The 3,532-nt window shown below is 37.3% G+C and overlaps 1 protein-coding gene across 1 annotated transcript in view; it reads left to right on the top strand.

Annotated features, from left to right (window-relative positions):
* The first annotated feature begins 117 nt into the window (after positions 1–117).
* The window catches only part of LOC106882841 (pappalysin-1), a 160,480-nt gene continuing 157,065 nt past the window's right edge, over positions 118–3,532 (top strand). Inside the window, exon 1 of the mRNA XM_052969768.1 lies at positions 118–3,439. Coding sequence (XP_052825728.1) covers positions 385–3,439 — 3,055 coding nt within the window. The 5' untranslated portion in view covers positions 118–384. The remainder of the gene's footprint in view (positions 3,440–3,532) is intronic.

Below are 3,532 nucleotides of genomic sequence, written 5' to 3'. Positions count from 1 at the left end.
CATCTTCATTACCGATATCAATACAATCATCACCGCTGTCATCACCACTTCCACAGTCTCCACCGCCGCCACCGCCGCCACCGCCGCCACCAGCAGCAGCAACAAGAACAACAAAAACAACAACAACAAGCAAAACAATATTTTCATCGCAGCCACCCCCACCACCACCACCACCACTGTCACTGCCACTGCCATAAACACAACCGAAAATACAATAACCACAACGACAACCACAAGCACAATCACAATTACAACCTCAATCACAAGCAGGAGCGAAATCAACAACAACAACAACAACAACCACAATCAAAATATTACCGTCATCAAAGACACTACCACAAACAGTACCAGCACCACCAGCACCAGCACCACCCTACTACAGCGATGTGTTTCTTGGCAATAGTAGCTGTGGTGGCGGTGACGACGTCAGCGGCCGTCATCAGAGTACCTGTTCTACCGACGTCAACTTTACTACACTCTACTACTACTACTACTACTACTACTGCTGCTGCTGCTGCTGCGACTACTACTACCACTACTATACCAACGACAACAAAAACTGCTGGTGCTACTGCTGCAACCAATACTACCACTAATAATACTAATACCTATACTTCTATTACAACTTCTTCACCTACTATCGCTACCAGTGCGACTACTACAACTATTATTACTATTGATGCTGTTCTTGTCGTTGATGCTACAGGTGTTGAAAAGAAAACTGCTACAAAAACAACAGCTACTACTACTACTACTATCATCTCCACCACCGCCACCACCACCACTACTGCAGCTACTACCAATACTAAAAAAAATACTACTACAACTTTTACTACTGAAAAGTCTACTTTTATCCCTGCAGGAACTGGTAACGTTATTATTACTACTGTTACATGTAATCCTAGTGAGACAATATCGTTTGCTGGCATTAATTTACCGAAAAAAGCGGGTCTCACCTGTACTTCTACACCGGTAACTGGTGCGACATGTCCCACTACCGATCATATTAGCGCTACTATTGTTGCTGCCGCTACCACCACCACCACCACCACCACCACCACCACTACTACTGGAAAGAATGATGATGATGATGAGAATAAGATTACCAATTCTCATGCTAACGTTTCTAATATTACTGTTATCTTTCTCAAAGCAACTTCTATTAAATGGAATTGGAATTATATTGTTAAAAGTTCTTTCAAGTGCAACTACAATGTTACAAAGAGGGATACATGTTTTAAACTGTCAACTTTCTTTAATGAATTTATTGACAGGAAAGAAATTAAGGAGAGTGGAAAGTTTAAGTCCAAAATATGTTCCGATTACTGTCGTATGACGGAGAAAATATTGTCCAAAAATGAAGTTCGGACAAGAAATTCTTACCTGGCGTCCACAAAAATGTCGATTCGTAAGACACTAAATTCGGTATTGATGGAAGATGGGAAAATGAAACGAGAATCACAGTTAGATGGAGATGGATTCCTTGATAACGAGAAATATACAGCAAAGACTCACTGGAGAGGCATTAAGAATTTACTAGAAATATCTAAGAAAACTGGATTAAAAAACTCAGAGTCATCTCAATTGTATAAGTGGAAGACTGTTGACTGCTGGGGGCGAATACGTGAAACGAAACATGTAGCATTAGTAGATCGCTCAGAAAGTCATCAAGGAAACACAATAATCGTCAAAAAACTATTGCATGGATGGACCAATGATATAACTTGTAACACGACGCGAACATTCAATGAGTCGAAAAATATTACTTTTCCGTTATTGCAACAATGTTTAAAAACATGGCCGACCCAAAAGCAATTACAAAGAATGCGTGGATTACATTACATAGAATATCAAGATGTGGTTGATGATCATGTGTTGAATATAAAATACCACAAAGTATCCTCGAAGAAATATTTCGTTACAAAAACTACTCCTTTAAGAAATCCTGGTTATGGACATTGGATTGATTGTAAAGACAAAATTAAAATAATCCAATTACTTATGATAGACCGATCCATTGTTTCTTTACATCACAATCACAAGAAATTAAGAAATGACGGGAAATTGGAACACGAAAGTACTTCACATACACAGTCTGCATCAAATTCTGATGACAGGAATAATAAGCAATCACAAGCATTTCATAAAAAGTACACTCACTGGAATAAAACAAACGACATCAGAAAAGTGATAAGTTTTGGAAGTTATCTTGTGAGAGTCAAAGATTCGAATGATTATCTTGATGTTGAAACTAAAATATTGAGAAATTCAAATAACACAATTCTGAAAATCTGTTTTCAAAATAGAGAAAGTCATAAAGAAGGATTACTTGTGGAAAGTAACCAGTTTTGGACAATGTCAAATGGAAATAAAAATAATCACACTGAAAAATGGAACGATGGAAACTTGGTCCATTCTGTGGCTATTTCTTCAAAGGAAGTGAAAGTTGGTGGCACGCGTAATGTTATATGCAACAGCTGTGATAAGAGTAATGCCGGTGATGATGTACAGGAGAGACATTTTGGAAAATTTAGAGAATCAAGGGTTCCGAGAAGTGCTACTGAAAGTAAACATAGTCAAAAATATTACGGGATTTCCGAGAGAATGAAATATTTTAGATTTAAAGATATATATTTCACTGACCAAATAACTAAACAAAACTATGAAAATACTCACAGAAACAATTCTTTCAGAATAAACTCGAGAACAGAATGCAGATTTAAGGAAAACGCAACGTTTTACGACAACAGCTTGAATAAGAATTTTTATTCGCATAATGAAACTGGATTTTACCAGGGTAATGAAAATATTTTTTACAACAAATACGATCATGACATGCATAAGCCTAGACATAAGGATATGAATGACACAAGTACATACTGGATTGATTATGCACAATACAAGGAAGAAGAACGATATAACAGACTTATGAAATCATTCTTTCTGCAATACCTTCCAGATTATCATTATGAAGAGGAAGAACACAAAGAAGGCGAATTTTATAGTGAACAAGACAGCGGGGTTCCAAAATATTTTATTGAAAGACAACGACTCCAAGATTCAGAAGGAAACTATCCGCATCATAGGACACCCAAGAAAAAGAATAAACCCTGCGGGAATCATGGCCGATATCCAAAGCACACAGGAGGATTGAAAAATCTTATTCATCATCCAAAACAATATATAGAACCGATGCACTCATCCAGAGGCATACGAGTTCGGTACGCACGAGATGTCAGACAATCGTCATCTACAGCTTCACTATTTCCTGGATATGGTTTCGGAAATGCAGCGTACTTCTCTGGAAACAGACAGCTTTTGCAACTAAAGTTAAAAAAAAAATATGGAATGTCAAAATCTATGATTCCAAGGCAACAATTTACCATTGAGTTCTGGATGAAACCCGAAGGAGGGCAGCATAATCCTACCGTTATTATTGGTGAGTAAAACAACATTATATATTATTTTAGGCTTGCATATGCATATTGTCTCTTAAAATACATACATACATACATATATATAACGTGACGGG

The sequence above is a fragment of the Octopus bimaculoides genome, chromosome 1 (genome assembly GCF_001194135.2).
Source record: "Octopus bimaculoides isolate UCB-OBI-ISO-001 chromosome 1, ASM119413v2, whole genome shotgun sequence".
Classification (NCBI taxonomy): Eukaryota; Metazoa; Mollusca; class Cephalopoda; order Octopoda; family Octopodidae; genus Octopus; species Octopus bimaculoides.
Note: the sequence above shows the minus strand (reverse complement) of the source record. Positions and strands in the feature narration are given on the sequence as shown.